The 16,540-nt window shown below is 41.9% G+C and overlaps 1 protein-coding gene and 1 pseudogene across 3 annotated transcripts in view; both read right to left on the bottom strand.

Annotated features, from left to right (window-relative positions):
• The window catches only part of LOC100762081 (ran-binding protein 17), a 276,621-nt gene extending 269,941 nt beyond the window's left edge, over nucleotides 1-6,680 (bottom strand). For all 3 annotated transcript variants that reach the window (XM_027425205.2, XM_027425204.2, XM_027425203.2), the window contains exon 1: nucleotides 6,529-6,680. In XM_027425205.2, coding sequence (XP_027281006.1) covers nucleotides 6,529-6,546 — 18 coding nt within the window. In that variant the 5' untranslated portion in view covers nucleotides 6,547-6,680. The remainder of the gene's footprint in view (nucleotides 1-6,528) is intronic.
• Nucleotides 6,681-10,774: 4,094 nt separating this feature from the next.
• LOC113836626 lies at nucleotides 10,775-15,211 on the bottom strand (annotated as a pseudogene).
• Nucleotides 15,212-16,540: the final 1,329 nt, after the last annotated feature.

A 16,540-nucleotide genomic window follows, 5' to 3' on the forward strand; every position in this document is an offset into this window, starting at 1 on the left:
TGAATTTTAAATAATTATACCTAGGCTTAAAGCACAATTCCATTAATCAAAATATGAAGCATTACAAAGCAATACATATTTTTGCCAATGAGAAATAACTTTATTTACTTCTTTAGACCCATGCTTTGGGATCAGACAAATTCTTAGAAAGCAATTTCCACATTCTGTGGGTTACAGAAGTACTTTTGTGTTGTAAAAAGGTTCTTGAGAAAGTGGTAGTCAGTTGGAAAGAGGTCAAGTGAACATGGTGACTATGATGGATACGGCAAGTCTAAAGCTCAATGAATTCAACTACTGAAGCACCGATTGTGCAGCATGTAGTCCTGGTTTGTCCTGGAGAAGTGGGCCCTTTCTGAACACTGACCAATGCCCGCTGTGGGGCTGCAGCTTTTGGTGCACATGTCATGGATATGCTGAGCATGCTTCTCAGATCTAGTGGTTTAACCAGATTTCAGTTGGTAGTGGCTCAGACTAGCAGCAGACCACCCAGCTATGACTGCAACCTTCTTATGTGAAAGTTTGGCTCTGGGGTGTACTTTGGATTCTCCTTAGTCCAACCACAGAGATGGTCATCAGCAATTGTCATATTTAATCCATTTTTCTGTCACATGTCACAATCTGATCAAGAAATGGTTCGTCAATGTTGTGAAGAATAAGAGACACTAATTCAAAACAGTTTTCTCAAAAATGTTCAATCAGCTCATAAGTAATCCATTTACCAAGCTTTTCTGCCTTTCCAATTAGCTTCAAATGTCAAGTGATCATGAATGGTCCATAGAGTTTTCTGGCAACTTCTCCTTTGATGATTGATTTCCACAGATCATTGTCAACTTCTGATGGCCAGCCACATTGCTCCTCAACTTCAGGGCTCTCAATTCCTTTGCAAACTTTATTGAACCACCACTGTACTGTATACTCATTAGCAGATTGTTGACCAAATGCTCTGTTGAAATTTTCTCTGCTGCCATTGATCCATTTTATTCTTCAACAAAAAAAAAAATGTTCACAAGATGGCTTAGCAGGTAGCTGGAACCCATGTAAAAAGAGGAGAACCTACTATACACAAAGTTGTAGTTTAACCGCCATACATGTGCCATGGCACACACACACACACAGTAATTGTGGTAGTGTTGAATTAATTGCCCCTATAAGCTCATAGGGAGTGGCAATATTAGAAGGTGTGTCTTTGTTGGAGTAGGTGTGGCCTTTTGGGAAGTGTGTCACTGTGGAGGTAGGCTCTGAGGTCTCATACATGCTCAAGTCACAATGTATCTCAGCTCACGTCTTATGCCTGCTGATCAAGATGTAGAACTCTCAGCTACTTTTCCAGCACCATGACTGCCTGCATGCCACCATTTCCCAACATGACGATAATGAACTAAACCTCTAAACTGTAAGCCAGCCCTAATTAAATGTTTTCCTATTTAAGAGCTGTAGTGGTCATGTTCACAGCAATAACAACCCTAACTAAAACAGTAATTAACAACTAAAATTTTAAAAATCACTCAGATTTGCTTTTTGTCTTCATCATTACCATAATATACATCTAAAATAAACAGTAATGTCACTAGCAAAATTCATACAGTGAGAAATGCGCATTAAAATCATTTACAATATAACCATATGTGTTAAGAATCTCAAATGACAAATTTCCACAATGCAAAACTACAGTACTTTTACAACAACTGAATAGTCCTTTAGGTGCCTCACAGAGTATTCTCATCTTTTCTTAAGCCAATTCTGAAAACCAGACTCTTGTGAACTATATAATTTTAGTGTGCCTATTTCACAGACAGAAAAACTGAAGTTGACAGGGCACAAAAGTCAGAGTAAACAGACAAAACTGAGCCAATGACAAGTCTATATACAACAGGCACCTCCTTTACAATCTGCCAACCTGCCACCCTTTATTCTTCAATCATCTACCTGCCAACAATGTTTAATTCCTACTTTTAACCTATCCTTATATATGTCTTCAAAACCTTTCCAGAAAGGTACTGAAAATAACACCCAACCAATAGAAACCAAATTAAATACGTCTCCAGCAGATTTCTACCCCAAGTGTCCCTTTCCAGTGGTGATGGAGTTCCAGGCCAGGACCTAGATTCACAAGCTTCATACTGTCTTCTGCTTTCCCTCTCCTTAGTTCCTCTTGCATTGGGGGGCATTTCAGGGGTGAAACAGAAACCCAGTGCAATGGAAACTCCCAGGAATCTACGAAGGTGACCCTAGCTAAGACTCCTAGTAATGCGGGACACCAGTCTTCTTCTGTAACCAGGCAAGGCCTCAAGTGGAGGGATTGGGATAATAACCCAACCACAAAACCTTCTGCCTACAATTTATTCTCCCTGCAAGATGTACCGGGATATAGGTGGTGCAGACCTTGCACAAGTGGCCAACCAATGACTGGTCTAGCTTAAGACCCATGCCACAAGAGAGAACCCATGTCTGACACTGTCTGAAGTGCCAGGACCCAGAGGGTGGATAGCCCAGAGACCTAGGATAGAATCAAATACAACTAGTCAAAAAAAAAAAAAGTCAATGAAATAATTCCTAGTAATATTCTGCTATATTTGTAGATCTGAGCCTAACATATTTGCCATCAGAGATGCTTCATCCAGCAACTGATGGGAGCAATTGCAGAGACCCAAAGCCAAACATTAGGTAGAGCTCAGGGAATCTTGAGGAAGAGGGGAAGGAAGGATTACAGTTGGTCAAGGACTCCACAAAACAAACCGAAAAAAATCAACTAACCAGGGCTCATAGGGGTTAGAGAGACAGAACTAATGACCAGGGAATATGCATGGGACCGACATAGGCCCTCTGCATATATGTTATGGTTGTGTAGCTTGGAGTTTTTGTGGGACTCCTAACAATGGGAACAGGCTGTCTCTGACTCCTTTGACTGCTTTTGGGACTCTGTTTCTCCACCTGGGTTGCTTCATCCAGCCTTAATACAAGGAAAACATGCAGTCTTATTACAACTTGATATGCCATGTTTGGTTGATATCCCTGGGAGACCTGCCCTCTTCTGAAGGGAAATGGAAGAGGAGTGGTTGGGGGGGGGTGTAAGGTGGGAGGAGACTGGGAGGAGAGGATGGAGGGGAAACTGCAGTTGGGATGTAATATATGAAAGAATAAATTTTTTTAAGTGGTTGTGGTGGTTTCAAAGAAAACATCCCCCGAAGGGAATGGTACTATTAGTAGGTAAGGCCTTGTTGGAGTAGGTGTGGTCTTGTGGAGGTGGGCTTTGAGGTCTCATATGCTCAAGATACCACCCAATATCACAGATTACTTTCTGTTGCCTGCAAGCCAAGACGTAGGGCACCATGTCTGCCTGAACACCACCATGTCACATCATGATAAAAATGGACTAAACCTCTGAAAATGTAAGCCACCAAAACTAAATGTTTTTCTTTTATAAGAGCTGCCACAGTCATGGTGTTTCTTCATAGCAATAGAAACCTGAAGACAGAAGTCTTGCACAAAAAGAGGTCTGGCCTTTGTCCTCAATTACTGGTAGATAATCGATGTCATAGTTGACAGGAGTTTTTTTAGGACAAGCACCGACCATACCTGGTAGTCACAGGTTCTGGGTTTTAGTTTAGGGTGAGGATTTTGGGTCACAGGTTATCAGTGGAACTAGAAATTATCAGTCATGTTTAAGTAATAAAGCCTCAATAAGTACTGTGGGTACTAAAGAGTAGGTGAGCCTTCCCATCTTGCAGTAGTACACACAATATGAATACCAGGAGAATGTCCTGTCCTGAGGACAAAAGAAGACGTACTTTAGCACCTTCATAGATTATCCTCCCTTTAGTCAATTTTATTCTGCATTCTTTCCCTATAGTGAATCACAATTATGAATTTGATAGCTTTTGATGAACTCTGTGAGCTCTACTGATGAACTGTCAGACCTGTGGGTGATTGTGGGTAATCCCTGAATTTGCTATTGGTGGCAGGAGTTTTATGGACCATGTCTTAAACTACAGTTTGGTCAACTCCAGGTATATACCAATTTACTTATACTCATCAAGTTCTATCAACTGCTTCTCTGTAAAGATTCCACTAATACTCAAACATTGGACCAATTAAAAATCTTTTAATGTGGCCTCCAATGTCCTGGATTTCTCCAGAGGCTGCTTGAATGAGAAGAAAGTTGTTTGGGGGGGGGGTGCTCAAAGACACTGATTTGAAAAGTCACTGGCCCAATGGAATGAGCACAAGCTTTGGGATCTGACATGCACTTATTGAGTAATCAAAGCTTTTCCAAGTCTCACTACTGAAATTACAGGCAGAAAATATCTGAAACAACTGTGGGTTAAGATAGAAAAGGGAAGTAATCCAGTGATTGCCAAAGTTCAGACTAACAACTACTTTTCCCAAATCACTCTTCATCACACTAACATTGTTTATTTCTCAGTCACATCTAGAACATCCAGCCTAAGTGGGGATTAAAAAGAACAGCTAACAGTCTCTGATTCCAGAACCATTCAGAGAGCAAAACCCTCCACTAAGCTTTCTCCAATATCATTGTTAGGCTACTTATTCCCAAGTCTGTCTTTGCTCCTTGTGCTCCTCCACCTGGACCTCCTCCTCAAAGATAACCCGGACCCATTTCTTCTTTGGAGACAGAGTATACCCTAACTCACTGGCTCCTAACTAGGATGGTTGTGAATGAACCGACTGTAGGAATGATGCCTTCCTGGGAGCCCAGGCATGGACTCAAGGAGAAAAGCACAGCATGGCCGACCAATGCACACTTGCAATGTTGCCCTGTGGGCATTTATGTCAATAAGCCACATAATTACCAAGTATGAAAAAGACACTGAAACAATGCCCTAAAAATGTCACTTTATTAACCATAGATGTTTGCTTGTTTAATCCTGTTTTTGTTTTTACTTTGCCCTCTGCACTGTTATCTGTCTCTAACACTACTTGCACTTTCTTCACTGCTTCAGGGCAGGGTTAATTTGAAGCTGTGAGACTGGGAAAGGCCAGTTCAAGTAGGGACTGCAGAATGAACACCAGGGTACGCAAAGAACACCAGAACCCTAAGAATCTGGAGAGAAGATCTAGGATGAAGAGAATAGTCCTGACTTAGCCAGTATCACATTAAAAAAAAAAGTCACTTTAATGTATATTTCTGGGAATGATATGACCAGTATGGGCATCAACATCTAATTTTTTCTAATATTGAACTTGAGTATGAAGAAGGCTCCCAGGACTTGGCAATTTACCAGGCACCATCTTTCCAAATCCAAAAAAGTTCCAAAGTTCTTCCATACTCTCTTAATTTACTCAAGACATACCTGCACTGTGTACATCTCATTATCTATTTACGGTTCACAAAAAGTTCTCCCTGTAAAAATTTGGCATATTTACTAAAGTGATAATAAATACATAATTCTGACCTGGGGACCCTTAAACAAACAGCAAAAGGGTAAGTTAAAGCATAAAGTGTGGGTCCATTTCCTGGTTGGAAATACCCCTTAGAAGAAGTCATAAAGGAGTAAGTTCGTGTGACCAGAGGATCCGGGTAAGTGTACAAAGGGAATGTAACACTCAGACACACTGTCACCAAGTTAATACTCTGCCAACTTCTCTAAGATCACCTGCCATCCACAACCTCCCCTGGGCTCTTTCTTTTCAAATTAGTCTTAGGACCCAGGAACATGCTTGCCCAGTATATCAAGGTCTTCCACGATTCTTTGCTTTGCCCACACCGCCTTTCCCCCTCAGTAGTCTTCCCTTCCTCTTTACCTGTACATCTACAGTTCCTACATTTCCTAAGTTCCTGAGGGTAAAAGGCAGGAGTTTGCTCAGAGGCGTATGTACCAGAAATAGGAACCAAGTAACAAGTGGAGGCTGCACTCCGCACACACGATTGACCGCCCGCTTTGCTTTCTGTGCTCCCGCGATATCCCGTGACTAATTCTACCATAACAGTTTTCACGTGTGCAGTAATTACCGCACGCTCTAAAAGGACAAGAGTGGTGGCTGATGTCGCTCTGCATCCCCAGAACTCTCCGCCACTGTACAGACATAGTGGGGAGGCTCAGTAGACGTCCGTAGGGCGGAAGACCCGAAAAGTGCCGGACCCATCAGGCAGACGGCGCCGCATCCCTCCAGCGCAGCCCGCGCCCAGCCCCGAGGTTCCGCCAATGAGGCTGCGCGCTCCCGGCCGCGCCGCGCCCCGACCCGCCCGCCCGCCTCCGGCCAATGACAGTCCTCTAGCCGCGCTGCCGCGCTGCCGCCACCCGGGCCTCCGAGCTCAGACTCCCCGGGAGGGCGCCGACCGTGGGCTGGGCATGAGGGACGGATGGTGGTCCCTCCGCCCCGGCTCCCACCTGCCCGACGCCGCTGCAGACGAGCCGACGAGGGCAGACTCCGGCGGCCGAGCGTAACCCGCTCTTCTGCGCCCGCCGCCACACCGTCCCCGGGCAAGGGGCTGTGCTCGGGGTCGCGGCCTTGGGACCCCCACCGCCCGCCGCCGGCGCTCTAGGCCCGCAGCCTGGCCGCACTGACCTGGAAGTGCAGCGCCATCTTCCCAGAGCGGCGCGGGCCGCGCGGCCCTAGGGCCGAGGGGAGGGGGAGCGAGGGCGCCGCGCGAGCCCGACCGCCGCGGGATCCCCACGCTGCTCGCTCCCTGTCGTCGGCGCGCTCCGCTTGGAGCCGGGAGCGGGAGTGGGCGGGGCTGGAGGGGCGGAGGGGCGTGTCCTCAGGGCGCCTACGCCCAACTGCCGGTGCGCTCCTGTTGTAACCGCTGCCTCCTCAGGTGTGAGCCTCTGACCTCTGCCCTCTAACCCACCACCTCGACCCAACTGTCCGCCATGGCAGCCGACATTTTTTGAAGACACGGTCTCACCTGCCCGGCCTGCAACTATGTGGACCAGGCTGGCCTCGAACTTTATCGTCATCTTCATCTCCGTGCGTCCTGAGTACAGGCATATAGGTGTGTGCCACGGCTTGCTTCCGCTAGCTCTTAAATCCGCCATAGGTCGGAAGCCACGGCTCAGCAATGGAGAGCACCCACAAGCTCACAACTGCCTGCAGCTCCAGCTTGTGGAGATCCAACTGCTTTAGCAGATTCCTGCATCACTTGCATACATATAATAATAGTAAATCGGCCAGGACTCTGAAACAAATACATTGTCCGTGGGTCCCAAGTCCCACATCTCCACAGATGTTCTTGTCCTCTAAATACACTGACAGCTTTGACCCCCATATGCAACAGATGTCCTTAACTTCTAACCCCCAGTGCCCAAACTCCCATTGTTTGGTTAAATTTTTTTTCAACTTTACTGAGTTAAAATTAAACTGACTGTATATGTGGCATTAAACTGTAAAATTCTGGCTTGTCTACAGTTTTATATGAACCTTATATTTTACACCAAATGATTTCATTGGGATAAGGGGTTATTAGAACAGAGATGGGATCGGAGGCACTCATTCCTAGTCACTCTTCATTTCTCCAGAGTTCAACATTTCCATTGGGGGCCTTGTCCTTTGTATTTAAGAAGTTTTCCTTAAATTTTTCTTACTTTACGTATAGTGACAAGTTCTCTCAGTTTTTGCTAATTTGAAAGCGTTTTTTTATTTCACTAATTTTAAAGGTACTTTTTCTGGGTATAAAGTTCCATTTTAGTCATTTATTTTTTTTTAAGCTTTTGATATTTTAGAGATGACCTTCCATTGTCTTCTGGTTGTCATTATTCCATTTCAGAGTCAGCCATCAATCTGATTATTGCCCCTTTGAAGATGCTGTGCTGTTAATACTTGAAGGTTTTTTTTTCTTTCTCTTTGCTCTTGACCAGGTTGAGTTTGTCATTAAATCTGTGTGTTATATTCATTCTGCTTGAAATTCATAGTTTCTCTCATATGATCTGACATTTTTCATCAGTGTGTGAAAAATATTGACCAGTATTTTTTTAAATACTGTTGTGTCCTCTTTCTTTCATTGTGTAACACCAAGTCCATGTATGTTAGAAGTTTTTGATGTATTATTCATGCATGCCTCTTGCACTCTTGTATTTCTTGTGTGTGTGCATACATACAAGCTTAAAACTGAGTATTTCCTACTGACCCATTGCCCACTCAGTAGAAACTCAATTCTGCTATGTCTAAACTGCTGTATAACCCCTTTTAAATTCATCACTTATAACGGTTTCAACTCCAAATTTTTCATTTGACTCCTCCTACTTTTAAAATAAGTTCCAAAGTTCTGATCAAATTCTTTTTCTGTTCTCTATTTGTTGTTGTTGTTGTTGTCCTGGAACTCACTCAGTAGTCCAGGCTGGCCTTGAACTCAGAGATTCACCTGCCCCTGCCTCCTGAGTGCTGAGATTAAAAGCACTTGCCACACTGCCCAACTGGTTTTGGTGTTTTGAGACAGAGTTTTTCTGTGTAGTTCTGACTGTCCTGGAACTTGCTCTATAGACTGGGCTGGCTTTGAACTCATAGAGACCCACCTGCCTCTGCCTCCCCAGTGCTGGGATTAAAGGAGTGCACACCACCCTCTATTTTCTTAATATTTTGCTCATATATAAAGTTCTTATACAATAACTCCAGTCTCAACCACCTGAGTCATCCAATTTTCAGTATTTGGTCCTGTTCTCTATGTTGGCTATTTCCCTAGCCCAATGTCTTCTCTAATTCAGATAGTATGAAAGAAAAACCAGAGAGGCTTTAGCTGTACCAGCATTCTCATTTTTATATCACTAGGGCAAGAGTAGATTTCACCATCCTAAAAATGCTTGTTTTTAGGCATTCTGATGCTAGTTTACTTCAACTTGTCCTTACTCTTAGCTTATGCTCTTTTTCCAGGTCTTATAACTAATGTTCTGGGGTGTTTACCTTGTAGAGCATGGACACAATCAATCTCCCAGTGCTGTACAGTTGCTAAAAGCTTCCTTCCACAATTCTGGTGCTACAGCTACAGTGGCTTTCCTGAAGACTCTTCTTTTCCATTTGTGCCTTAGGAGTTAACCAATTATTGGCAGGGGCTTTGTAAACAGATTTTGAAGTTCACATCTCTGCATTTTTCTTCTCTCTAGAATTTTGTGCCTCAAATCCCAAAGGCATTTGTTCCCCAGCTCCAACAGCTATCTACTCTTAAGTGTATTGATATGACTGCTTGCTATTTATCTGTTACTTCTTGCTAACACTCAGAAAATACACTGGGGGAGGCAGGAATGGTGCTTTTATTTTCTCAAAGAGTGTGACCAATTAATCTCTGTTCTCATTTGTGGTTCCTTAGTGTCTTAAGTAGTAATCTTTAATTGTCTGGCATAGTATGTATACATGTAGGTGTGTTATAGTTGTTGTTAAATATATATTCATATTTGTTTTATGTCTATTTATCATATATAACAAAATATGCACACAATTTGACCTAATTTATAATTGTTCCATTTCCATAATTGTTTTCAGTGACAGATCTAATCCAAGGTACGATGTCATTATTTCTAGTCTGTCAAAACTTCCACTCTTTTTTTATACTTTAAAGATACATATCACTTTATTATTTTTCATGTGATGTAAAATGTCTACAGTAAAATAAAATTTAATATCTCAGACGGCAACCAGATGTCTGATACACACCTGAAATGATCGATTCAGGAACAACAAACCAGCCTGCCACCTGCGATGCACTACCAGCAAATACTTGACAAACTTACCTCCATATTTCTTTCATTACAAAGTCAGAACGGAACCATTTCCAGCATCCCTCTTATCTTTATCCTTTTGTTAAAAAATCCACTCTACTCTCCATCACATTTTAACTTCAACAATCACATTCAAGCCAGCTATAGTAATGCAAACCCAGGGTGAAGGAAAACTATACAGTTTTCCACGTGTTCACTCTCCTCCTCACTGATGGGCTGCTGCCTTTCCAATTCAGACCCTGTGTGGCCAATTTGGGAAATGTGTCCACCCAGTGTTCACACCCCTTACACTTTATTTTTTATTTATTTATTGGTTTTTTGAGACAGGGTTTCTCTGTGTAGCTTTGGAGCCTATCCTGGCACTTGCTCTGGAGGCCAGACTGGCCTCGAACTCACAGAGATCTGACTGCCTCTGGGATTAAAGACCACCAACGCCCAGCAACACCCCTTACACTTTAAACTGGTGTCTCCGATAGAAATCAATGCCTTCAAGGCAACCTTCAAGTGCTGCTGCTTCCAGAACAATCTGCCCTTGTTCTCTAATTCACAGAAGGTATTGGCTCAAGTGTAAATCTAGGTGAAAGAAAGATGAAGCCTGAGCTAGCCTCTCCCCACTCCAAGGAACTAATTGGGATAAAGCTTCCAGACTTCCTATTTACATTCAGTGTGTATCAGCTCTGCTGCCTACATGGTGGTGGGCAGGGAGGAGCAACAAAAATACAGGGTCTATCTGCAACTGTTAGCATTTAGTTATACAAGCTTTTGTTTGGGTTTAACTGACTTGCTTTCTGACAAAAAAAATTAGATACTTAAATACTACTTCAATGATGGTGAAATCTTACTTTTAAAATAACAAACTAAAGCAGTGTCACTTATAGCAAATAGATTGAAATTTAAAATTTTCGTGTGTCTCATTTCTAGACTGCAACAGAAAAGACTATTTTTTTTAAAAAAATGTGATTTATATAACAAAAACCTGAAGGACAAAGTACACATCATTTCAAACATTGCATATTACAGGTGATGCCTGCCAGCTGGTGATAGGGGCGTGAGCATAATTACAGGGAAAGGGACATAAGCACAGAAAACAGACTTTAGACATTCTTCTAGATTTTCCTAACTGAAGGACATAATTGAGCTCTGATGTCATTATGTTTAGAAATGGCTTCATCCAGATCCAAGAGCACACCGTTGTTGTTCACTTCCATGCAGCCACTGTAAAAGGCATTTACTGGTGTGGAACTAAAGGAAAGATCTGGAATGCCACCTAGGTAAGTGACCACAGTTCCTTTCATTGCTTTGTCCAAGACTGCTAGTTGCCCTTGAAGATCTTTAGAGTAGATGACTTCTTTCTTAAGTGGGCTCCACAGTTCCAGGCCATTTCTGCTAATGTTACATTTCAGTTGGGATTGCTGGTCAGAGCAGAGTTATGGCCTCTTATTCTAGCCACCACGGAATTTTCAACAAATACCACAATATCCCGAGAATTTTCAGAGCTGGAGCCCACCAAGGACAAGGCAAAGGGCACTTTGTCTCCAGAAACCAAGGCAAGCATAACTCCAGAGCCAGTGGATGGACGAATATTCAAGGTCACATTTATTTGCCAGCTCTTTGCATTAGTTACATTATTGTAATCTATGCTGAACCGAGCAATTCCAGAACCAGGGTAGTAGAAGTCCTTCACCACCACGAGGAAGGAATACTTATTTTGTTTTCCTTGAATAATTTCCTTTGTACCTAAAGCTGCTTGTTTCATCAAGTTCCAGCCTCTCTCTCTCTCTCTCTCTCTCTCTCTCTCTCTCTCTCTCTCTCTCTCTCTATTAGTTCTATTTAAGGAACAAGCTTGTTTCACATGTAAGTCCATTCTCCCTCTCCCTCCCCTCACCCCCATCTCTCCTCCCCCACCCCCAGCCTACCCCCCACTCCATCCACCCACCACTCCCCAGGCAGGGTAGGGCCCTCAATGGGGGCTCTGCAAAGTCCACCAAATCTTCCTTTGCTGGTCCTGGGCCCTTCCCCATGTGTCCACGGACAGAGTGTAACCCTTCACGTGGGATGGGCTCTCAAAGTCCCTTCTTGCACCAGGGAAAAATACTAATCCACCACCAGAGGCTCCCTGGAGTACAGAGGCCTCTTTATTGACATCCATGTTCAGGGGTCTGCATCAGTCTTATACTGGCCTCCCCGACAGCATCTGGGGTCGATGTGCTCTCCCTTGTTCAGGCCAATTGTTCCTGTGGGTTTCTCCAACCTGGTACAGACCCCTTCGCTCTTCATTCCTCCCTCTCTTCAACTAAATTCCCAATTTCAGCTCAGTGTATATTTGTGGATCTCTGTCTCTGCTTCCATCAGCCACTGGATAAGGGCTCTAGGATGGCATAAAGAGAAGTCATCAATCTCATTTTAGGGGAAGGGCTTTTAGGTTATCCTCTCCACCATTGCCTGGATTGTCAGATCGTGTCATCCTTGTAGGTCTCTGGAGATCTCCCTGGTTCCAGATCTCTTCTTGGACCTATAGTGGTTCCCTCTGATATGGTATCTCTCATCCTGCTCTCTCTCTTCTATTCTTCCCCCAACTCAGTATTTCTGCCCCTCCATTTTCTCTCCTCTACTCCTCTTCTCTTGCTCTTATTGTAGCAGCTCCCTTCCCCCTCCCCTCATGCTCCCAATTAGTTCAGGAGTTCATGCCACTTCCATTCCTGGGGACCATTTATCCCTTAGAGTCCTTCATGTTTCCTAGTTTCTTTGGTGAAGAGGGTTAGGGTTAATTGGCTTAATGAGTGCGTTTTCCACTATCTGAGACGATCGTGCAAAGTATATTTTGGTGTCCAGAAATCCATCTGTAGGTTTTAAAAGGTTCCCAAGTTTATTTATATTCATCACAGCTTCTGTAGCTATTTTAATGCTAATACTGTCATCTAATTCTTCCACAGATACCATGTTCCATATACCATTGTTAATAACATTGCCTCTGGTTGTAATTTGGGTTGAAAACTCATTCTTAAACTGAACTTCAATTTTTCCATCACAAAGTGCAATCAGGAGCCAATTTGAGTGATCAAGAGATTCTGCATACAGCATGATGCCCTCGGAATCATATGTCTGAAAATCAAATTCAGCTGAAAATCTGGTAATTTCTGGCAAACGAAATTTCAGATATAAGACAACTCCTGCAAACTGCTCAGCCAAGTATAATAATTCATAATTTTTGTCAAGGTTCAAGGGAAGGCACACTGGAATACCCTCATAACTCTTCTGATATTGGGCAAGCTTGAATCTGTTCTTCCCATCACAGTCACAAGAGTAGCCTCTGGGATAATTGACAGATAGTTGAGCACATATGTTCTCAGACCATTCATCTAGATCTTTGCAAGACTTTGATGAGGGATCATATATGTAGCCGTCAGGACATTCACACTCAAAGTCTCCTGGAGTGTTCTTGCACACAGCTGTGCCACAAATCCTGGGCTTCAGAGAGCACTCATCCATGTTTTTTTTTTTTTTTTTCTGAAAGCATAGCAAAGCCACTTTCTGCAGGATCAGTGGTAACTTCCAGGAGTGTAGTCGCAAGGATATCTGGCTGCAACCCCCATTTTCATGTAAGGGATCTTTACATTCATTTACATTAAGTTGGCACTTGTCTCCTTGCCATCCTGGTTTGCAGATGCACGTGAAAGCAGCTTGGCCATCACTGCAGCTCAAATACCTATCTTCATTGCATGGCATAGGATTACATTGCTCTGGGATGGCATTGGCCAGCTCCTGAGGTCAGGGTAAGCATTAACAGACTGCCTTGTAGCACTGAACACGCCAGCGAGGAACGTGCCCAGATAACACAAATATTTTGGATAAAAAGAATCCATTTCAGGATTGTTTTCAAAGATCTCCCTGGCTTCCTCTATATTGCAGAGTTCTTCGATGCATTCTCTTTCAAGATTGCCCTTTTTAGCTTCTTCAAGCAAGGTATTTGCATGGCGCTTCCTCACCAGGACTTATGAGGCATGTTCTTTTGACAAAAAGTTTTGTCTCCGAGGCTGGCAGCACCAAGGTGAGGCATACCAGCAGCAGGCACAGTGAGCACTCAGGACCCCCATAACTGCCACTCTTGATCCTGGGTTTTCATAGGTTTTCCATAGTAATGAATCCTTATACCTGCTACTCAACATCTAAACCTTGAAATTTTTTTAGTATGCTCATCCTTCTGTTAAAAAAGAAAGAAAGAAAAAAGACTTATTGCTGGTAGGAAGAGCATTCACATGCCAAGGTGTGTGTGTGGAGGTCAGAGGTCACCTTTTCAGGTCACCTTTCGCCTTATTTTTCTTTAGAAGCAGGCTCTCTCTTAAAGTATATGAGCTTCCTAGAGATTACCCTTTTTCTAGTTTTCATACTTGTTTCTCCAAGACTTTCACTCCTATTCCTTAAGTTTCATGTCTGAGGTTTTTGATGCCCAATCTCAGCAATGATTCCCACAGTATAACACTTAGCTCCATATCCCAGACACCAATGTTTTTTCCATCACATATGCTATGTAATATCCCATTATAATTATCTACCGCCTTTGCCTGACTTTTTGATCTCAAGTACCTTTTAAAACTATTGTTTAAAAGTCATATTTCTGTCAGCTTCAATTTTAGGTTCTGGAAGGAGAAATGATTATGCGATTTGGGGGTGTTTCCTGTTTTTTCTCATCTCCAGAGGAGAAATGACATAAATATAGGCTTGCAAAACAGACAGCAGAGAATACTGGTTATCCTGTGAGTTCACCAGAAAATCTAGAAACACAGAAACCAAATATTTTTTTACCTTTAAATATGAGAGACTGCTTAAGATTACTGTTTCAACGATCCCTCCCTTCTATGATTGTCAGTCAACAAAATATGCATTTGGTTCCATATCTTTTTTATTTTTTATTTTTATTTTATTTTATTTTTTTTGGTTTTTTGAGACAGGGTTTCTCTGTGTAGCTTTGGAGGCTGTCCTGGAACTAGCTCTTGTAGACCAGGCTGGTCTCGAACTCACAGAGATCCTCCAGTCTCTGCCTTGATTCCATTTCTTTTGTCACTCAATAAAATTTAAGATAGAATTGTGTCACTGAAGCTATTAAAATGAGCACAGAAGATGCTCCAGGATGTCAGATAATTCAGTTCTTCCACAAAATCCAATTAAAGGAAAAACATTAAAGCCCTTAGTAATTTCAGGATTATCTTCTATTATGCAAACTAGCCTTCCAAGTGGGTTTCGATCTTTGTGCTCTGTCAAGGAACATAGTTTGTCAGAGTAGCATACTTCTGGCCCTTTACGAAATTTACCTAGTGTCTCTAAGTTGTTATTTCTGAGATCAAGATGACAAGTCTATAATACAAAGAATTTTATAAGCAATGTCATGTTGCTGTAAGTGATGACATGAGTTAAAGCAGTAGAGGACAGTGTTTAGGAAAACAAACTGTAGAATCAAATAACATAGATAGATTCAAATGCTGACTGCATGCATTAACTACTTTTCTCATAACCATAACTAAATACCTGATAACATAATGGTACATGATGCCAAAATCAAAAAGAGGGGAGGGAGATTTAATACACAACATTTGTCTATTTCACATAAGACCTTAGGTGCAGTTCCTAGTATGGCATAAAACAAAAATCAGTAAATGTGTGTCATTCATTCTTACAAGACAGGCAATTTAACCCGCTAAGTGATGGAAACTGCACAGTGTGGTTCATTTTTATAATGAGAAAAATCATATTGTAATGAAAATTCCCATGTGATCTGATTATGTCTTATTCATATTCTTATTGAAGATGGGAACTGTGTGAAACTGGAGGAAAGGCCAATCAGAAAAGATGAACATAGCTCCTTACTGTCATTGCACAATGGTCTTGACTAAGCAATAGTACACACACGAACACACACACACACACACACACACACACACACACACATCTTTAAAAAATAATGTATCTTCACAGGGGAGGGCCTAGGCCCTGCCCCAAATGACTTGACAGACTTTGATGATTTCTCATGGAATGCCTCACTCTCCCTGCGGAGTAGATGGGAGATGGGATAGGGGGGTTGGTGGGGAGCATGGGGGGATGGGAGGGAAAGGGAACTGGGATTGATATGTAAAATAAGATTGTTTCTAATTTAAATAAAATCTATAAAAATTAATGTATCTTTAAAGTAAAATGGAATACATAAAATGTATAAATTCTAAGAGAGAATGGGTTAGAGAAAAAGTTATTATAGCAAAAGCCTATTTTTTGCACAAATGTTTACTCCTAGAAATAGACACACCAGTTTTTCAAGTGCCTTATTTTAAAAAGTTGTTATGAGATTAATTTAGATTATATCAATCTATGCAACAATTATTGTTTTTGCAAAATTAATTTGAAGTAAAACATATCTAGTAGTAATAGGTATATTTTTATATTATATAATATATTGTATAAAAATATATTACTTTGTGGAGGCTGGAGAGATGGCTCAGAGGTTAAGAGCACTGACTGCTCTTCCAGAGGTCCTGAGTTCAATTCCCAGCAACCACATGGTGGCTCACAACCATCTGTATGAGATCTGGTACCCTTTTTTGGCCTGCAGGCAGGACACTGTATACATAATAAATAAATAAATAAATAAATAAATAAATAAATAAATAAATTCTTTAATATATTATATATATTAATGTATTATAATATATATATATATATATATTACTTTGGATAGTAATAGTGCTTGAATAGGCAAAAACATACTATTTCTTAGAAACTAAGGCTAATGCTTTCTGCCAGTGCAGTGATATCTCAAATCTACTGTGAGAACACCCAGCTAACCAGGAAAGTTTCTTTTGATAAGGAAAAATAAAGGAACCTGT

This window comes from Cricetulus griseus, chromosome 7, assembly GCF_003668045.3.
Source record: "Cricetulus griseus strain 17A/GY chromosome 7, alternate assembly CriGri-PICRH-1.0, whole genome shotgun sequence".
In the NCBI taxonomy this organism is placed as follows: domain Eukaryota; kingdom Metazoa; phylum Chordata; class Mammalia; order Rodentia; family Cricetidae; genus Cricetulus; species Cricetulus griseus.